This window comes from Zingiber officinale, chromosome 7B, assembly GCF_018446385.1.
Source record: "Zingiber officinale cultivar Zhangliang chromosome 7B, Zo_v1.1, whole genome shotgun sequence".
Classification (NCBI taxonomy): Eukaryota; Viridiplantae; Streptophyta; class Magnoliopsida; order Zingiberales; family Zingiberaceae; genus Zingiber; species Zingiber officinale.
Window position 1 is genome coordinate 74,608,522 of NC_055999.1, and position 20,914 is coordinate 74,629,435.

The following is a 20,914-nucleotide window of genomic DNA, read 5'->3' on the forward strand; positions in this document are numbered from 1 at the left end:
CGTTCTTTTAGGTTTTGACTTGGGTCTCCTGCGGAACTTAACACGTTCAACCCAAATCACCTTAAGTTATTAATTCCATTAAATATTAATTTTCATAATGGGTTCCCAGTACTGACGTGGCGAGGCACATGGCCTTCTTGGATATGGGAGCAACCACCACCGACTAGACAAAACCTTTTATGGAAAGCTAATATTTAATTTCCTAAAATAACTTTAGGTTAACCGAAAAGAATAATCAAATCACAAGGAAAAAAAAACAAAAGAACACAACATCGAAAAACATATTCGAAATACTAGAATCGCATGCCTCTTGTATTTGGTATTATTTCCAAAAATAACTAGTATGATGCGGAAAGAAAAATTACTAGTTATACCTTTTAGAAAGACCTCTTGATCTTCTACCGTATTCCTCTTCTAACCTCGGACGTTGTGTGGGCAACGATCTTCCGAGATGAGAAACCACCAAAGCACCTTCTTCTCCTTTCTTCAAGTTTCGGCCAAGCACTATGCTTCCAAGAGATGAAGATCTTTTTCCACCAATCAAGCTCCAAGGGATGTAAGCTTTCTCTCCTTCTTCTCCAAGCTAAAATCCGGCCACCACTTGATCTTCAAGGAGGAAGAGAGGTCCGGCCACAAGATGGAGAGAAGAGAAAGGAAGGAGGCCGGCCACACCAAGGAAGAAAAGAGGGAGAAAATAATAGAGGTTGTTCACCATGAAACCTTCTCTACCCCTCTTTTATAATCCTTGGTCTTGGCAAATAAGGAAATTTAATTAAAACTTCCTTAATTCTTTTGCCATGAAAAGGAAAAATTTATTTTAATTAAAATAATTTTCTTCTCACTTAAACATGGCCGGCCACTTATTTCCTCAAATCAAGGAGAGTTTTAATTAAACAAAAATTAAAACTTCCTAATTTGTTTCCGGAAATTTATAAAAATTTCTCCAATAATTTTATCCCTTCATGATTGGTTTATAAAAAGAAATTTAATAAATTAAAATCTTTCTTTTAAACATGTGGATAAAAGAAAGTTATCTCTAAAATTAAAATCTCTTTCAATCTACAAATAAGGAAAGATATCAAATCTTTTCTTAATCTTTTGTAGAAACTTATAAAGAGAATATTTAATTTTTAAACTCTCTTTAAATCATGAATATGTTTAAAAGGAAAGTTTTCTTAAAGTTTAACATCCTCCTTTAATCAACAAATAAGGAAAGATTTCAAATTTTAAACTCTCTTTTAAACATGTAGATGATTTACAAATAAGGAAAGTTTTTACCAAAAATTAAAACCATCCTTTTAATCTACAAATAAGGAAAGAGATTAATCTCTTCTCTTAATCTTTTGTAGAAAGTTATAAAAGGAATTTTTAATTTTTAAACTCTCTTTTAAAATCATGATCTCCACATAAGAAATAATTTTAATAAAAATCCTTTTAATATTCTAGTGGCCGGCCACCTAAGCTTGGGACCCAAGCTTTGGCCGGCCACCTACATGGCTCATCCACTTGGACTTGGCCGGCCCTAGCTTGGGTTCCAAGCTAGCTTGGCCGGCCCCATTGATGGGTAAGAAGGTGGGTATAAATCTCTATATACTAGAGGCTACGATAGGGACCGAGAGGAGGAATTGGTTTGGTCTCCGATGAAATTAAGCATCCGTGTTCGCCCGGACACACAACTTAATTTCATCAATAATTCATTCCACTAAAGAACTATTATTGAACTACGCATCAATCCCAAATTACATTTGGGCTCCTTCTTATTATGAGTGTGTTAGTCTCCACGTGTTTAAGATAACAAATGTCCACTAATTAAGTAGTTCGACAACTCACTTAATTAATATCTAGCTCAATAGTAGTACCACTCAACTTCATCGTCATGTCGGACTAAGTCCACTGCGAGGTTTAACATGACAATCCTTATGAGCTCCTCTTGGGGACATTCTCAACCTAGATCACTGGGACACAGTTTCCTTCTATAATCAACACACACACTATAAGTGATATCATTTCCCAACTTATCGGGCTTATTGATTCATCGAACTAAATCTCACCCATTGATAAATTAAAGAAATAAATATCAAATATATGTGCTTGTTATTATATTAGGATTAAGAGCACACACTTCCATAATAACTGAGGTCTTTGTTTCTTTATAAAGTCAGTATAAAAGAAACAACCTCTAATGGTCCTACTCAATACACTCTAAGTGTACTAGTGTAATTATATAATTAAGATAAACTAATACCTAATTACACTACGACCTTCCAATGGTTTGTTCCTTTCCATTATGGTCGTGAGCTACTGTTTATAATTTATAAGGTACTGATAACATGATCCTCTGTGTGTGACACCACACACCATGTTATCTACAATATAAATTAATTGAACAACTACATTTATCATAAATGTAGACATTTGACCAATGTGATTCTTATTTCTAGATAAATGTTTATACCAAAAGCTAGGCTTTTAGTATACACTCTAACAATCCTTTCACTAAGGTCCTTAAGGCAAGAGCTTTTGATGGGCATGTTGAAGGGTTAAGAATTAGATGTATTGCAACATTTATGGCAACATAGTCTTTTAGTATAAGTGGGAGATTGTTGGAATGTATACTAAAAGCCTAGCTTTTGTAAACATTTATTTTGAAATGAAGAATCACATTGGTCAAAAATATCTACATTTATGTTAAGTGTAGTTGTTCAACTAATTTATATCGTAGATAACATGGTGTGTGGTGTCACGCACAGAAGATCATGTTATGAGTTCTTTATAAATTATAAACAATTGTTCACGACTAAGATGGAAAGGAACAAACCATCGGTAAAGTCATAGCGTGATTAGGGATTAGTTTATCTTGACTAATAAATTACACTAGTACACTCTAAGTGTATTGAGTAGGACCATTTTAGGTAAGTTCTTTTTATACTGACTTGATAAAAGAACTAGACTTTAGTTATTATGGAAGTGTGTGCTCTTAATCCTAATATAATAACAAACACATATATTTAGTATTTATTTCTTTGACTTATCAATGGGTGAAATTTAGCTCGATAAATCAATAAGCCCGATAAGTTGGGAAATGATATTACTTATAGTGTGTGTTGTTGATTATAGAAGAAAACTGTGTCAGAGAAGCTCATAAGGATTGTCATGTTAAACTCTGCAGGTGGACTTAGTCTGACATGACGATGAGGTTGAGTGGTACTACTCTTGGACTAAGATATTAATTAAGTGAGTTGTCAGTAACTCATTTAATTAGTGGACATTCGATATCTTAAACACAGATGATAAGAAGGAGCCCAAATGTAATTTGAGATTGATGTGGTAGTTCAATAATAATTTTTAGTGGTGTTATTGATGAAATTAAGTTGTATGTTCGAGGCGAGCGGAAGCTTTTCATCGGGAGACCAAACCTCTCCTCGGTCTATCGTAGTCTCTGTATATAGAGATTTATACTGCACTTCTTACCCAAGGGGGGGAGCTGGCTTGGGAACCCAAGCTAGGGCGAGACCAAGTGGTTGAGCCAAGTTGGTGGTCGGCCAATGCTTGGAATCCAAGCATGATGTGGCCGGCCACATCACATTAAAAGGGATTTTATTTATAAAATTTTCTTATGTGGATTCCATGGTTTTAAAAGAGAGTTTAAAACTTAAATCTTTCCTTTTATAGCTTTCTACAAAAGATTAAGAAAAGATTTGAAATCTTTCCCTATTTGTAGATTGAAAGGTAGATTTTAATTTTGAAAAAACTTTCCTTTTTAGCCATGTTCATGATTTAAAAGATAGTTTAAAAATTAAATATTATCTTTTATAAGTTTCTACAAAAGATTAAGAAAAAATTTGATATCTTTCCTTATTTGTAGTTTGAAAGGAGATTTTAATTTTTAGAGATAACTTTCCTTTTTGGAAATCATCCACGTGTTTAAAAGAAAGATTTTAATTTATAAAATTTCCTTTTTACAAACCACCATGAAGGGAAAAATTATTGGAGAAATTTTTTATAAATTTCCGGAAACAAATTAGGAAGTTTTAATTCTTGTGTTAATTAAAACTCTCCTTGTTTTGGAGATTAAAGTGGCCGGCGATTATAATTAAGAAAAGGATTTTAATTTTAATTAATTAAATTTTACCTTTTCATGGAAAAGGAATTAAGGAAGGTTTTATTTAAATTTCCTTATTTTCCAATATCAAGGATTATAAAAGAGGGGTTAGAGGTGCCTTCATGAGAACAACTCTATTCTTTTTCTTCCTCTCTTTTCCTCCTTGGTGTAGCCAGCCCTAGAGGTTCTCCCTCTCCTCTTCTCTTCTTCTTTAGTGGTCGGTTTCATCTTTCTTTTGGAGTTGGTGATGGTGGCCAGATCTAGCTAGGAGAAGAAGGAGAGAAAGGAAGCTCTGTTTCTAGCATCCCTTGGAGCTTGGTGGTGGTGGTCGGACCTCTACTTCTCTTGGAGAATTGATGGTGGCCGAATCTAGCTTGGAGAAGAAGGAGCTTGGTGGTTCTCGTCTCGGAAGATCGTTGCCCACACAACGTCCGAGATTAGAAGAGGAATACGGTAGAAGATCAAGAGATTATTTGCTTACAAAGAAAGGTATAACTAGTAATTATTTTTCGAATCATACTAGTTTCTTTGTATAGTTATTTTTAGAAATACCAAATACAAGAGGCATATGATTCTAGAGTTTTCGGATTTATTTCTAATTTGTATTTCTTTTGTTTTATTTGTCGAATTTGTGATTTGATTGTTCTTTTTGGTTAAACCTAGAGTTATATAAGGAAATTAAATATTAGCTTTCCTTAAAAAGCTTTGTCTAGGTGGTGGTGGATGCTCCCATATCCAAGAAGGTCATGTGCCTCGCCGTGCAGTCCTGGAAGCTAATTTTGGAAATTAATATTTAATTGAATTTGTAACATAGGTTGATTTGGATCAATAGTGTTAAGTTCCGCTTGCGATCCAAGTCTAAACCATTAAGAACAGATAAGTTAAATTTGGAATCAATAATGTTAAGTTCCGTTTGCGATTCCTAATTTAACTTCTAAAGAACACAATAAGTTGTTTAGGAAAGGTTCAACACTTGTACAAAATTTTTGTACAGTGAAACCGGTACGATCTTCCTAGGACCAACCAACAGCATGGTCGTGCAAACCTGCACGACCGTGCTCCCCCACGACCGCAGCCAAGCAATGCACGGCCGTGTCCCAGGAGCAGTGGCCCAGATCCACACGGCTGTGCCAATTACGGCCAGAGACAAAAGAAGGCATGGCCGTGTCAATCCTGCACGACCGTGCTGTGTAACCAGTGCAGAAGGAAGACACGACCGTTCAGATATCGCACGACTGTGCCACTCAACCCTAAGGGAGGAGGCAGTTGGCCATGCGGATCTCGTACGGTCGTGGCACGGGCCGTGCGTTGACCGTGCCCTAACCTATATAAGGGTCAAGAACCATATTCTCGGGATCATCTTTGGTTTTGAACTTCGTCCCTCTCCTTGGGAAAGGATTCTCCCCTTTGAGGGAAACCCTAGAGCTTCATCCACTGCCATCCCTTGACGTTCCATCCATCTCCTGAGAAAGTAGGCATCCCCTTCTTCTCACATCAAGAGTTGTAAGTATGCTTTACTTTATGTTTTGGTGTTGTTTTTCCCTCGCAATGGAGTAGATATCCTCTTCTAGGATTAGGAAGTATTTGTAATGCGATGGAGATGTAGAACTATGTAGATTCACCATATTTCTATTCAATGACTTGTTAATGCCTTGTTCATGATGAATTGTGTGTGTGACATATTTATATTCCTTTGCATGCTTTGTTGATTGATATGGAGGATTGTTAATCACACAAAGGGGATGCTCTAGAGCATATTGACCAAGGTGGCCTAGTGACAGGGGTAACCCTTTTCGGACGTCTAGGGCGTTCCCTTAAAAGGAGAAATAATCCCTTAGGAATTGTTGCTCTCGTAGAAAGAGTGTTCTAGATCGTATACTTGAGGGGCCCTAGTGACAAGGGTAACCCATTCACGGACGTCTAAGACATTCTCTTGAAAGGAGAGGTAATTCCTCCATAAGGAAGTAGGAAACCGTACCAAATCTTTACCTTTATCCTTATTGTTACTACTAGACATGTATTCCTGTGATCTACCGAGGCGCTCTCGTGATAGGGGTTAACCGTTACAGGATTTCACAGGAATCGTCTCTATTTGATACTTAGGGATATTGGCCAATTTAACTTCCTGCAAGAGCATGGACATAGAGGATATAAACTAAGCAATCTATGTAATATCTCCTAGTATTATAATGAAACCGAAATCCTAGAATCCATCTCCTAAAGCTCATTCCCTCCAAGATCAATTCTCTCTCTCTTCGTCTCAACCTTCTTTCCCTCTCTTTAATCGCACTTGTTAGTTCGTAAGCGTCAAAGCCAACTTTCGACCATCTAGATAACTTACTTTGTGACATCTCTAGTGCTTAATCAACACTCCCTGTGGTTCAACAATCTTATATATTACTGACGACGAATCCGTTCACTTACAGAATCGTAACACGGTCCTAGACCGGTGGCGATACTCTAGTCCACGATCGGTGATGATCGCTCGACCTCGAACGGGGGAGGTGGAGCCTTGATATCAGTGAATGCGGAGACTATAGCAATGACTAAACTGATCTCACGACACACCTGATCGAGGAGCTGAGCTCCTAGTCCCTGATCAGAGAGTGAGGCCCCTAGCCCGTAATCAGAGCACGAGACCCCTAGATCTTGATTGAGAAGCTGTACCGCTAGTCTCTGATCGGGGAGCTATGTCCCTAGTATAAAATCAAAGATCTAGGGCCCTTGTCTCCAGTCATGGAACTGGGTTCTTACTCTCATAACGGAGAGCTATAACAAATCATGTGGCCATAAAGGAGGAGTAGAGCCTATAGCCTACCTGGTCTAGGAGCTATGCCGCCCGGCTACGGATCCGTTTCGGTCCCTCGACTCTCGAATACCCATGGAGTTGGGGAAAAAATATAACGAAAAAACTAACCTGTTGGCCAGCTGAATCTCCAAGTCAGTCCCTCGACTCTAAAATACCCATGGAGCAAGGGAAGAAGATACTATATTCATCAAAATCCTCCAGGACTGTGATAATGGCAGAGAACTTTCCGACGTCATCCATCTTCACATTCCAGAATAGGTGGAGGAGATTTTCACAGATAACGTCAAATTAATCCTGTCCGAAAGCTGAGTCAGACGGATTTTCGGGGTGATGTGGCCAAAATGTTGATTGAATCGCTATGACCCGGAGAGGGAGGGGAGCGTATGCTGAGCTGGCTTCTATATTGACCAAGTCGTCAGAAGTCTTCTGGTTAACGCTACCTGCAGACAAGGTTGGGCTACCCTAGTCTTTGGGACCCCGATGCTCAAAATAGATCCAACGAATATATAAGAAAAGGCTAAGAGTATAATAATGAAATGAATGAAAAGTGAATACAGTAAACGTACTCTGGCTCAGGGGACGCCCTTTGGTGGATCGGTGAGCTAGTTGTGGCACTGATCGGGTTGTCGTAACCCGAAAGAGTAAATGAATGCGTGCCGGATGAGGAGCTGGATCTAATGGCATGAACCGAATGCGACTTGGACTCGGAAGGCGGCATGCAGGCCAGGACCTAATAGCGACACGCAGGCCGAGATACGATATCGGCACACAGGCCGGGATATGACATCGGCACACAGGCCAGGATATGACATCGGCAGGCAAGCTAGGATGTGACAGCGACACGTAGCCCAGGATATGATATTGGCACGTAGACCGAGATACCATAACGACACGAAGGCCGAAACACGACATTAGCACGAAGCTGGTGTTGGAGCAATCCCAATGGTTCGTGGGACCATGTGTTTTGGTGTTTGGGCAAAGGGTTTAAGTTAGGATTACCCTTGTTATTTGATATGTGTACTTGAGTTGTGCAGGACTGCAGGTGACACATGTGACTCAGGTTGATGGCTTCGGGTCCGGTGAAGGATGGAGCATTCGAGGGACCGTGGACAAGGCAGCAAGGACAAGGGCTGAGGGAAGTGACTTCGAGGCATACGCGAAGGATGACATTGGAACGAGCCGCGGGCTTGGATGCATCCGAGGGACGAGAGCCAAAGGAAGTAGGCTTGAAGGCAAGAGGTCAAGGCTGCAAAGAAGAGTCAAGTGAGTCGTGAGGGTCCGAGTGCGAGTGAAATGTACTCGGGATGGGAAACCCTAAGTTTAGGGTTGTACCAGTCGACTGGTACTGGAACCAGTCGACTGGTGGTGAGCACAGAAGCTCTCTGTGCCTAAAACGGCTGGGACCAGTCGACTGATAGATAGCCGTTGAGAGAGACGTTGGGTTGGCACCAGTCGACTGGTAACGGGCAAATCAGCAAGGCTGATTTCCCCAAGCTCTATAAGAAGGAGCTTGGGATGGCCGGTCAACCCGACGAAATTAGACTTGGTTAAAGCCTAATTAGTAGTCACCAAAGTGCTCAAGGTTCCCTTGTGTCCAAGTGTTGTTGGTGAGTGTTGTGGTGATGTTTCTCCACCCACAAGGAGGGTGAGCTAGCCGGAGTTTGCCGGGGACTAATCCACCGACGGATTGAGGGATCGTCCACCTTACGGACACGCCGTGGAGTAGGAGCAAGTTATCTCCGAACCACGTAAACGAACGTGTTAGCGGTTTGCATTTCCATTCTTGTATTTAGTGTTTAGCTTTCTATTTGTGTTTGTTTGTATTCCGCTGCGCTAACATCATAGGAAGCAACGATTTGGGGGTGTCGTCTATCCAACCCCCTTCAAGCCGGCCACCGATCCTCCAACAGCTGGAACATAACAAGTCAAATCGGAACACAATGTCATCAAGGAATTGGAGGACCGGAAGCGTATGACAATGCGGATGGTCAGAGATGGCCTACGATGAGGCAGCAAGAGAGGCGATGCTGTGGCGTCCTGGAGGAAACTGCTAGTGGGCGGTTGTGGACACTGGAAAAGAAGGAGATAGGGGTGGAGATTGGCTACCGACGGTCCGGAGGGCGGTGGCGATTGTTGGAAGCGGTTGTGGAAATGGCAGTTACTCCAGTGGCTAGGGTTGTGAGGGAGAAAGGGAGGTGGCAGTGAGCTATACACTGGCGGTGGCTCGGCGGTTAGAGCTGCGAGGAGAGAGGAAGTGGAGAGGGGTAGCGTTAGTGTTGTCGGCACGAAGAGGGGGAGACAGTTGTGTGTGCTTGGAGGCGATGGAGACACGAATCCGACATCATTAGCGTGGGGAGGAAGAAGGCTGCTCGGAGGTGGTCGTCTCCTTGGTCACGGTGGCATGGAGAAGAGAGGAGGTGGCGGCTGGAGGCCTCTGCAGCCGAGAGGAGAGGGAAAGCAGAGGAGGGGAGTGGTGGCTCACCGACGACGAGGGAGAAGGCGACACCGGCGGTGACATTGTTTGTCCTGGGTCACGATGGCGTGGAGCAAGGAAGAGACCGCCCTCCCCCTTTGTCACGCGCGAATAGTGCCTTAAAAACTGTTTTTCGTTTTTTGTTTTTTGTACCTCTCTTACGTTGATTTGCCCCTCTTATAATTAGTTATTTAAGTACCGTAACTTTAAATGTGAGCACCAAATTAATCTACATCTCTGTGATGCATGCTCGTTCATTCCACGTTATTTCTATTTTTTCCTTCCAAAGTTTCTCTAATGTATAAAATGAACTATGATAAAAATCCTACGGTGTGTTTTGATAACCTTAGCTATATGATTATGAATTAATCATATGATTAAAATTATGGAGAATAAAATATAATCTAATATTATGTAATTGAATATAAATAATATAATAAAATTTATTTATTTAGATATTTTAATATATAACTTAATTTAATATTTTACTATATTATCTTCAGTTACAAAACTAATCGTATATATTATTATTTTTTTTCTTTTTAAACTTTACACTATTTTAGTATTTTTTTTACCCCCTCCCTCTCTATATATTAGTTATCATAATATAATACATAAAAAAAAAAAATATGGAACCGCCACATCAGTGGCCCCCCTAGAGCCGGTCCCACGGATATGGAGGGAGGTAAATGCAGGTACACAGGTAGAAAGTGCATATCGGAGACGTTAACCCCAGGCAGTGACACCCCGGGGATCGACCCCTGGACCTTTCAGCCACAGAACCATGCAGAACCATGCACATCATATCATAATATAATACATGAATATGCATAAATTAGTATCCCGGATTCATAAATTGGAGTTAATAAGGGTACGTTTGGAGAACCTTAGTTATATAATTACCAAGTGATCATATGACTACAATTATGAGAAATAAAATATAATCTAATGTTGTTTAGTTCAATCTAGATAATACAATAAAACTTATTTATTTGAAGATTTTAATATATATAACTTAGTTTAATATTTTACCGTATTATTCTCAGTTACAAAACCAACGATACATATTATTATTATTATTATTATTTTAAACTTTACATTTTTAGTATTTTTAACCCCCTCTTTCTCTCTCTCTCTCTCTCTCTCTCTCTCTCTCTCTCTCTCTCTCTATATATATATATATATATATATATACTAGTTATCATAATATAATACATGAATGCGCAAAAATTATTATCCCGAACCCATAAATTGGAGTTGATAAGGGTGCGTTTAGATAACCTTAGCTATATAATTATCAAGTAATTATATAACTAAAGTTATAGAGAATAAAATATAACCTAATGTTGTTTAGTTCAACTTACGTAATACAATAAAACTTATTTATTTGGATATTTTAATGTATAATTTAGTCTAATATTTTACTATATTATCCTCAGTTACAAAATAAATAATACATATTATTATTACTTTTTTATACTCTATATTTTTTTATTTTTTTTAAAACCCACCTCTAACCTCAACAACAAGCTACTATAACGGACTCTCCCACATAAAAAATTAATTTAATTTTTTTATATAAGATATTAAACTAATAAGAACATATATGACACTTGATCTTAGTCAAAAGGTCAAGAAGGATATGCTTTCTAACATCATCGGACCAATATTTTTATAAAAGCTTTTCTTCTCGTAGTATTGTTGACCCTAAGATGTGGGGCATTGCATATTATTTATGTAAAAAATAATTAGAAAAAATTACTAATAAATCTTAAAATCAAGAAAAATCTCATTTTTCCAAAGTTTTCTTATTCTTGGTTGCATGCCCGGCCCCTTTTGCTTACGTGTTAGACATGAATTATTACTTATGAATCACCGAATATTTAAATTAAATAAGATTTTCATTGAAAACTTTAGATGAATAATAAAGGTTATAAAGGATAACTCTCAACCAAACTCATCGAAGGACACTAAATTATCATTCAGGCATCCATAATTTAATCCCCAACTACGATGTATTTGTAAAAAAAATTTTCTTCAAATGGGCACACATGCCATAGAATATTGGGATTCTGGGTACCATCTGTCATAACTTTTCGATTTACTTTAACAGTAAATGGAAATTTTTTATGGAATAGGCTCTACCATCTCATATTTGATGTTGGTTTAATTTTTTTATGAAAAAAATAAAATTCAATTTATTTAATTTTAGAATAAATGTGAAGAATTATAGAAGATATAGTTTAAAATAAATCAATAGGGATGAGATATTGCTTTCTGGACTATTGATGTTCAGTAGGTGGATGCATTCTCTCCGATATGATCTAGATTTCATTACTGATTTGCCCTAAAAACAGAGGAATTCATAAGAACACCGGGTCAACGCAGCTTTCAATAGATCATCCTCCCTGGTGCTAAAAATAAATAATAATATTAATGTTTCATGCCCTCAGTACCTCGCTGCTTCTCTTTATAAAGGATCAGCGATCAGATTCGGCACCATGCGAGTTCGATCAGTCATGTCGAAGCTCACGATCTTCCTGCTGCTTTTGTTCTGCCTGCAGAAGCAGCAGCTGCAATCCCAATCCCAGGAGATCATCTGCGCCGGCGAGGTCGCCGGAGGACCCTTCTCCGGCGGCCGGAGCTATTCCTCCTGCATCCCCCTTCCCTACCTCGATGCCATTCTGTTCTGGACCTACTACCCTTCCAGCGCCGCCCTCGACGTCGCCTACCGCGCGCGGCAGTCGCCTGCCGGCTGGGTCGCCTGGGCCATCAACCCCACCGGCCGCGGCATGGTCGGGGCCAACGCCTTCCTCGCCTTCCCTGACGCCGCCACCGGCGCCGCCACCGTGATTACCACCCAGCTCCCGAGGCACAACCTCCAGCCGAGCGACATCAGGGACGAGGCGCTGACCTTCGCCGTGTATGTCCGGGAGGCGGAGTACTCCGCCGACGGCGGGTATTACACCATCTACGCGACGGTGGAGCTGCCGGGGAACAGGACGACTCAGAACACGGTATGGCAGGCGTCGACGACGTTCGCCGGCGGACTGCCTTTCAACCACCCGTTCGATCGCGACCACTTGTCGTCCTTCGCGAGTCTGGATTTCCTCACCGGCGAGTTGGCGTGATCGGTTCATCGTTAAATGGAGATTAATTATGAATTTAGAGCTTCCAATTCTTTGATTCAAAGGATGGCAAGCGTAAATAAATCTATTTTATATTTTCTTAAATACTGATGTTTAAATGAAATAAAAAGATTGGTTGATCTTAAATGATTGCGGCAAAAAGACAAATATATTTGTCCCAGTGCCCCCTCAACCCGTCTCAAGATCATGGAGATGGCTGATCTTAAATGATAGATCCACAAGACATCAAAAACCTATTACTCTCAAGGTCGGATGAGAAAATCAATGAACAAAATTCGCTCCCTTTTTATTAAAATCTTTAAAAGCCATTCCTTTTCATTTATTATCAAAAGTCAAACTCTCAGGTTTTTTATATATTTTACTTTTAAAAATTATTATGATTTTTAATATTATTATAACAACTATAAAATCAAAACCCGACATGTTACTACTATACAATTAGAATATTGATCCCATCCAAAAATTGAAAAGAATGCCAATGATATGATATTTGTATTGACCGTGAGGAGACTTCGAGTTAGAAATCAAGAAAAGGGGGTGAGCTGTCCTCGTCGCTGAATGAATCTGCAAACAGACCAGGCTTGCCCCGACTTTGCACTCTGACGCTTGAGGCTGATCCCAAATATGTGTAAGGATCCAGCTAAATGGTAGAGAGATAAAATGCGCGAAGGATAAGTTTGGAAAACGTACCCTGACCTAGGGGTGCCTTTTGGTAAATCGGTGAGTTAGTCGTAATACTAGTCCAGTTAATTTCCGATGATGTCCTGTATGAAGAAGATGAATAGTGCAGGAGAATAAATATTAAAATAAGTGTATACAGTAAGGAGTCTATCTCATTTTTTTTTTTTTTTCTCCTTTTCCCCTCCTTTTTCCTCCTGTTTTCCCTCCTCAGCTGTTCCCAGGTTGTGGTATACTTCCACCGAGTTGGATTTTAACGGGACGAGGTAGACCAGATGAAAATGACTTATCACATTCCTGACAATCACCAAATCACAATCCTTTTCACTTATGCTCGTCCTCATACACCCCCGATGATTTACTTTATTTCTTTAAAGACCAATTGTATGTTGGTCTGCGCTTTCCTATCAATTCTTTTTTTTTCTTTTTTTTTTCTTTTTTTTTTGAAGTTTGTAAGTATTTTTATATTTTTTTGCAATCGTTAGTACCAAACTCCTTTAGGTTACTGTACAGGGTTGTAGTACTATTCCGCCTATACGACATTTCTCTTTTGTCCTGCATTTTTCACTATTTTTATTACCCAAAATTGTCAAGCCGGGAGTCTTCCTCTTCAAGTCCGAGTGGGCGCCGTCTATTTTGAAAAGATTCTCACGTCCAATAAAGGCTGTAAGTTCTATTACTTCTATGTTTGACTTCCCGATCGGCCCACTTTCTTGATGGGCTGGCAAATGGAGCTGTCGAAATCCCCCACGCTGAGAAAATACCGGCGGGAATCAACCTACCTTCAAGCAGCTACGCACCTAGCTAGTTAGAAATACCATATACATATGCTACTACTAGAGGGTGTTATATATATGTTTGGGCTGAGTCTCATCTAAGCCTGACCGCCCGATTCCTTTGGTAAGTCATTTTTCTCTTATGTCATTTTTGAATCTAACTGATTTTGTTTTCTTTTTTGCAACCCAAGTCATGTTTAAATCATTGCTTAGCGGAAAGGGCAAGTTAACCGATGCAGAAATCAATGCCAAGGGGGTGACCGAGCTGGAAAGGCGTGGCCTATTATCAGTCGGGCAATCTGAAGAACTGACCAGTGAAGCAGGAGCAAGCCTAGTGGTAGTCAGTGACGTTACAGCTAACACCAGCGATTTGCCGCCTGAGCGCCCTTCTATGGAGCCTATCGCAATTCCTTCAGAATCGGCCACCTCCGGTGAGCCACTGATCCAACACTAATGCCAAAAAAGGCTCCAGACGGAGGTATCTTCCTGTTCGGAGGTCTCCATTTCGTAAACTTTTGTGGCTGCATTGGCTCCGCGACTCCCATTCAAGCGGGGTGAGAGTTCTTCATCCATAGTCCCTGAGAGGACGGTCGACCTGCCAACTCCTCCATCATCCGATGGGGCCCCTTCTCTGTCCGAACTACCAGCTGGGGTGACCATAGCGCAGTCGATTTCCTACCTGATGCCGCCACCAGCCGACCCCGCGACCTCTACTCAATTATTCGTTCCTCCCCAAAGTCCAAGTCCAAGGACAAGGCTACTTCAGAGCCTTCAGATCTAAGCGACCATATCCATATCACGACTATCATTAGATTACCAACACACGACTGGTGCCATCCGGACAACGCCGAGCTGCGCTCCGCAGAATACCAAATTAGGATACAAGGTCCCTTAGCCTAGACCTGGGCGGATGCTAGGGATAAGGTGACAATAATTTCGCCTAGGGAACTTGCTGATAGCTTCAGCCAAAATTCCATTGGGGTAAGCTCCTCTGAACTTCTCGCATCTTTATTTCTTAGTCGGCCATAACTAACTTCTTTTGCTCTCAGTTTTAGGTGGAAAGTCTGGCTAGACTGGTCTTCCTGGAACATGAAAATAAATAGTTGCAGATCCCGGTCGGGGAGACAAGTGCCTCGTAGACCTTAGTCGATCGACTATCCGTTAAAGTTTCCCATCTAAAGAAAGTCTTGGACACGACCTCCGAGTAGATCATAGAATTCGAGCGGGCGTTGATTATGGAGAAAAATAAAAATCATGATCAGACCCTTCAGTTCGACTGGTTAACCAAACAGGCTCATAACTTTAAAGCAAGATCAACTCTTCGAATGATAGGAAGTTCAGGGCCATTGAGGACATAGATATAAAGAAAAAAAAAGTCCGGGTCTTGGCCAAACAACTTGTGGAAATAGAAGCCACCCTGGCCGCAAAGCAGGTTGGCTGTACGACCAAATAGGCGGTCCACGAACTCTAGCTCAGTGAGCATAAATGAGAAATCGCTGAAAAGGATGTTGAGCTGCTAACCTTGAAAGTCGTGCTAGAGGCCTCCCAAGCCCAATTCTCTAATTTCAAGGAAGAGGAGAACGGTCGACTAGAGGCTTTCAGAGTCGAGTACCTTCACTTGGAGGCTTCTAACTTGATGTTGATTGATCGGACCCTTTGCCTATTCAGCTATGGCATTAATGGGACCCTTTAGCAGCTAAAGGAGGGTGGTTATTTTTTGACCGAGGTCCCGCCACGTTCATCAAAAGGGAGAAGATCGTGGATTCGCTTCTAGATGATGTAATTGTCGGTCTGGCATAGCCGATCTGGCATAGTTTCTTTTAACTTTATCCACATCCTTGTGTAGCAACACAGTATTTCTTGTAAAAATTTGCTAAGTTTAACTTGATGTACACTCATTTTGCATTTTGGAGTTCTTGTTCATGCTAACCTTCACTTTTTGTCTTTGAGACTTAGCTTCTTTGATTTACTTAATGTGAGACTTAAATAGAGCGTGAGAGCTAAGTTCGCTTGAAACTTGGCCGAGTGGCTCGACATTGTAGGTACTTGGTGCGAGAGTTCAGCTCGCTTATAACTTGGTTCAACGACTTAAGAGTCTGGAAGTGTGAGAGTATGCTTACTTATAACTCGCCCACATGGTGCGAGAGTCTGGGACACTTAGGCGCGAGAGCTTTGTTTTCTTATAACTTAGTTGCACAACTCAAAAGTCTGGAGGCGTGAGAGCATGCTCACTTATAACTCGCCCAAACAATGCCAGAGTCTGGGACAATTAAGCATGAGGGTTTTGCTCACTTATAACTTACCCGAATGGCTCAAGAGTCTGAGGTGTGAGTGCATGCTCACTTATAACTCGGTCGAATGACGTGAGTCTTTGACACTTAGGCACGAGGGCTTTGGTCGCTTATAACTCGGCCAAAACGGCACGAGAGTCTAGAACTTCACGTGAGAGCAAGATCACTTATAACTCGGCTGAACGACGCGAGAGTCTGAGACACTTAAGCATGAGGGCTTTGCTCGCTTATAACTTGGACGGACGACTCAAGAGTCTAGAGGTGTGAGAACATGTTCACTCATAACTCGCCTGAACGGTGTGAGAGTCTGGGACACTTAGGCGCGAGACCTTTGCTCGCTTATAAATTGGCCGAATGGCTCGAGAGTCTGGAGGCGTGAGAGCTCAGCTCACTCATAACTCGCTCGAACGGCATAAGAGTCTTTGACACTTAGGCGTGAGGGCTCTGCTCGCTTATAACTTGGTCGAACGGCTCAAGAGTCTGGAGGCATGAGAGTTCAACTCACTTATAACTCGCTCGAACAATGCGAGAGTGTGGGACACTTAAGCGCGAGGGCTTTGCTCACTTATAACTAGTCCGAACGGCTCAAGTGTCTAGAGACATGAGAGCTCAACTCACTTATAACTCGGTCTAATGATGCGAGAGTCTTTGGCGCTTATACTTGAGGGCTTTACTCGCTTATAACTCGGTTGAACGACATGAGAGTCTAGAAGCTTCACGTGAGAGCAAGCTTGCTTATAACTCAGCCGAACGGTGCAAGAGTCTGAGACACTTAAACGCAAAGGCTTTGCTCACTTATAACTTGGTTGAACAACTTGAGAGTCTAGAGGTGTGAGAGCTTAGCTCACTTATAACTCGGTCGAACGGCGCGAGAATTTTTGACACTTAGTAATTTTTCATTTAAGTTTTCTTTCATTCATAAAACAAATATTTTTACAATTTACATAAATTCCCTTGCAAACCTACTACCCGACCCGGTATAGCTGTAAATGTTTTGCACTCTAAGGTCAATCCAGATTCCTCCCATTTTTATCTTGCAGATAATAAGATCCCGAACTGAGCTTCTGGATAACTTTGTATGGTCCTCCCCAAAGGGCCTCTAGTTTGCTGAGTCGTTGACCAGCTTGACTCTTTTCTAGACTAAGTTGTCGATCTGGAATGATCTGGGAATCACCTTTTTGTTGTAGTTTTACTTCATCCTATGTCGGTATGTCATCAGTTGAATGACTGCTTTATCTCTGATTTCATCTATTAAGTCTAATTCCATAAGACACCTCTTGGGATTTTCTTCGTTGTATAACTGTCTCCGATTGGACTCCATGCCTATTTCGACTGACACTACTACTTCTCTCCTGTACACTAAGTGGAACGGGGTTATGCCGGTGACTTCTTGAGGCATGGTGCGATAGACCAATAACACACTCGACAACTCGTCAACCCAGCTTCCTCCAATGTGGTCGAGCTGAATTCTGAGTCCTCTGATAATTTCTCAATTGATGGCCTCTGCCTGGCCAATGCTCTGGGGATAGGCCACCGAAGTGAAAGCCTATAGGATGCCATAGTTGGCACACTATTCTTTTAGCCTTTATAATTGAAATTGCCTTCCATTGTCAAAGACGCGCTTGTGAGGAACACCAAACTAGCACATGATATTTTGCCATAAGAATTTAATAACCATCTACTCGGTTATCTTAGTGAGTGGTTCGACCTCCACCCATATAGAGAAGTAGTCCATAACAATGAGAAGAAATTTCCTTTGATCGGTCGTCATAGGGGAATGCTCAACAATATCCATGCTCCACTGGTCGAATGGGCAAGAGATAATGGATGCCTTCAGCTCTTCAGTAGGTTGATGTGCTATGCTCTAGTATCTTTGACATGATAGGTAAGTAGCCCCTGTCCAATCGGCATCTGCTTGTAAGGTAGGCTAAAAATATCCAGCCAATAAGATTTTTTGATCCAGCGAAGGCCCATCCAAATGACTGCCACGAGAACCTTGGTATACTTCTTGTAAGACGTACTGAACATCTTCTGATCTGATGCATTTGAGCAATGGCCTTGAGAAAGCTCTCTTATATAAGTGGTATCCTATTATCAACCAAGTTTGCTTCCAGTCGGCTAGAGGATTTCTCGATCGGAGGAACTCAATCAAAGGCATCCTCCAATCACTTGATGCTCCTACTTCAGCCGCTCTCTCGATATGAGCTACTAACATCACCTACTCAATCAGATTATCCAACACTACAGGGCTTAAAAAGCTCACTAGTTTGGCTAGCTTGTCCGCATATTGGTTGTCCACCCGAGGGATCTTTTGTACAATTACCTCTTGGAATCCTACCTTTAACTTTTTCAAAGCTTCAGCATATAATATCAGTCTGACATTATTTATTTCAAAAGTACCTAAAAGTTGCTGGGCCACCAGTTGAGAATCCAAGTGGATAAGAACCCGTGTATCTCCCACATGCCTGGGTACTTATAGATCGACGATCAAAACTTCATATTCTGCCTCATTATTTTTGGTCCGGTAGTTCAGCTAAATGAATTGTTACATTCTATCTTCACGAGGTGATATTAAGAGTATGTCCACTCCATTGCCTTGCCGAGTGGAAAACTCATCCACATATACTTTCCAAGTAGTTTCTGACTCGGCGTTCTATATTTCAATCATAAATCGACTAAGGGTTACGTTTTGATCGTTGATCTGGGCTAGTACTGTATGTCAAATTCACTCAGCTCCGTAGTCCACTTGATTAGCCGTCCGGACGCCTCTGGGTTGAGGAGGACTCATCCTAGTGTATTGTTAGTTAGCACAATTTTAGGATGCAAGAGAAAATAAGGGCGTAACCTCCGAGCAACCAAGACCAGCCCGTATGCCAGCTTCTCAAGATAGATATATCAACATTCAGAATCTTTCAATAAATAGCTCAAGAAGTACACTGGTTATTGTTTATTACTGTTCTGTTGCACTAACGTCGATCCGACTGCTCACTCTATGGAAGACAAGTATATCCAGAGCGGCTCATCGGGAGATGGAATTTCCAAGTATAGGTAAGGAAGATAAATATTGAGTTCCTCCAGTGCCTTGTTGCATTTAGTGTCCTATTGAAACTTGGCAGCTCGACATAGAATCTTAAAGAATGGTAATCTCCGATCGGATGACTTAGAGATGAATCTTGAAAGGGTTGTAATTCATCCGGTCATCCACTGAACTTCCTTTAAGTTGTATGGTGGGGGCATGTCTTGCAATGCTTTCACTTATCGAGATTAGCTTCAATCCCCCGCTCAGCCACGATGTAACGAGGAAGTGTCCACTCTTTACCCCGAACAGGCACTTGCTGGGATTAAACTTAACTCTGTATTTTCTCAAGATCTAGTAGGTCTCCTCTATATTTACACACAGGTCAACAGCTCAGAGGGATTTTATCAATATGTCATTGATAACTAGCATTTTTATATGTTATTTTGGCTCTTGGACTTGATATTTTTATCCTCTCATATGCTTAATTCTGTATTTATATTATGTTTTATAAGTTGAGATTTATTTGGAGCATTGATCTAATTTTTCCTATATTTTTCTGATATTTTATCTAAAATATGCCTCTTGTTTTGTAGGGAAGTAATCTGGACCGTTGATCAAGATCCATGATCAAGGCATCAAGGAGATCCAAAGAAGTAAAGCCTCCAATTCAAAACCCACTTTTAAAGCCCAAACTGAAGCCCAATGTCAAAGCCCAATTTCAATTTTTATTGGATCCGGATCCGGATCTCACTCAAACATTTCAACCCAAAATCCAAGATCCAAACCCGTTAAGAAACCCCTCTTTCTCACCCGCACGCACAGTGCCGAACTCTCTTATTCTCTTATCTCCTTTCTCACACTCATGGCACAAGCCACTTCTTTCAGTTTGCTCGGGCCTCTTCCTGAACTGCTGTACTAGGCCTGCCTCCGCCTACAATTCCTCTTCAATTCCAGAGGCAGCAGGCTAATAACTCCAACATCTTTGTCCGACGACCAATCCACCTCATGGGAGGGAAGATCCGGGTGGCTCATCAAACGATTGGGGATAGGGATTGCAGAGCAAGAAGCAGCAGGCGGCGGTTTGTTCCAGTTCACAGCAGTCCACATTCATTTCCAGCCATCTTCCAGTGGAGGGGTTCTTCGTTGGAGGATTCGTATCATCTTCTTCGTTGTCGCAGCTAGCAGCATTCCAGCAGATTGTGCACTGTCTACCGATTTTGGGGGTTCCGAGTCGGGCCTTTCGTGTGACGGCGAAGGGTAGTTGTTGGTATTCGAAGAAGAAGTTTGGATCGTGGTTGGATTTTCTTAGTTTATAATTGTTGATTAGCTTAGTTTATTTGTGTTAATGTTTTGTGGTTGAATGTTTGTATTGAACTAGATTTTCCCATGTTTAAATTGCACGTATTATGCTTAATTAGTTTTATGCACACAACGTGTTCGATCAAATGCTTCAACCAATAGTTAGGTTTATTTTGATGCATTTTAGTTCGGTTAATTCTTGCTTTGTCTTGTTCGTTCAATTTCATTAGGCTCTAATTTTGATTGAGTGCAATTAAGATAGATTAGTTTAGGTTTTGTTTCATGCTTTAGGTTTTGTTAAATGCTAGTTTTGTTATA

General features: G+C 41.0%; 1 protein-coding gene and 1 pseudogene across 1 annotated transcript; one reads left to right on the top strand and one right to left on the bottom strand.

Moving 5' to 3' along the window:
• Window positions 1–10,922: 10,922 nt before the first annotated feature.
• LOC122007662 lies at window positions 10,923–11,028 on the bottom strand (annotated as a pseudogene).
• An 821-nt stretch (window positions 11,029–11,849) lies between these two features.
• On the top strand, window positions 11,850–12,659 carry LOC122003825 (cytochrome b561 and DOMON domain-containing protein At5g48750-like). Its single transcript, XM_042558822.1, has one exon. The coding sequence runs from the start codon at window positions 11,886–11,888 to the stop codon at window positions 12,513–12,515; it is 630 nt and encodes a 209-aa protein (XP_042414756.1). The 5' UTR covers window positions 11,850–11,885; the 3' UTR covers window positions 12,516–12,659.
• The last annotated feature ends 8,255 nt before the right edge of the window (window positions 12,660–20,914 follow it).